Genomic DNA, 623 nt, shown 5'->3' with positions numbered 1-623 from the left:
TCGGTTCCCGCAACCAAGCCTTTATTATTATGTCTCTCTTTCTTAAGGGCGGGCTTGCGGTTCATTACACCAAATTCTGTGAACTATTGAAGCTATCAAGAGAGTACCAAATGCTGAGGGTGACGAAGGTTACCGGGAACCGCAAGGTTGCAAGGTTCCCGGGAAACGACGTTCCCTTTGTAAAGTAGGCCTTTTGATAACTAATTAGAGTTGACATGAAATGGATCGCGGAAGAAGACGTATCTGATGAATGAATAGTGTGTGCATTGCCCTGGTTACGAAGATTACTAAAATATCTCAAATTGAAACAGATGGAAACCATAAACCTGTATTGTGATAATAAAGCTGCTATTGAGATAACACATAATCCGGTACAATTGGCCGGCATTTCATCAAAGAAGAATTAGAAAATGGTGTCATTAAATTTCCGTTCGTAAACTCATAAAATCAACTTACTGATATTCGGATAAAGGTCCAATCCAATAAAGTTTTCTATTACTCATTGACAAGTTGGGCATGCGTGATATTTTTGCACCAACTTTGGGAGTGTTAGCTAGTAGCATTAATGAGGTTGGCTCCATTAATGAGGTGGGTGCATTAATGAGGTTGGCTTGACTTTGGGA

The 623-nt window shown here is 40.0% G+C and overlaps 1 protein-coding gene across 1 annotated transcript in view; it reads right to left on the bottom strand.

Annotated features, from left to right (window-relative positions):
* Window positions 1-65, bottom strand: part of LOC117613747 (cytochrome c biogenesis CcmF C-terminal-like mitochondrial protein) — a 1,827-nt gene extending 1,762 nt beyond the window's left edge. The window contains exon 1 of the mRNA XM_034342320.1: window positions 1-65. This exon is cut by the window's left edge and continues 59 nt beyond it. Coding sequence (XP_034198211.1) covers window positions 1-65 — 65 coding nt within the window.
* Window positions 66-623: the final 558 nt, after the last annotated feature.

Source organism: Prunus dulcis, unplaced genomic scaffold (genome assembly GCF_902201215.1).
Source record: "Prunus dulcis unplaced genomic scaffold, ALMONDv2, whole genome shotgun sequence".
NCBI classification, from domain to species: Eukaryota; Viridiplantae; Streptophyta; class Magnoliopsida; order Rosales; family Rosaceae; genus Prunus; species Prunus dulcis.
The sequence above is the reverse complement of the archived record's forward strand: the minus strand, read 5'-3'. Positions and strand labels throughout refer to the sequence as shown.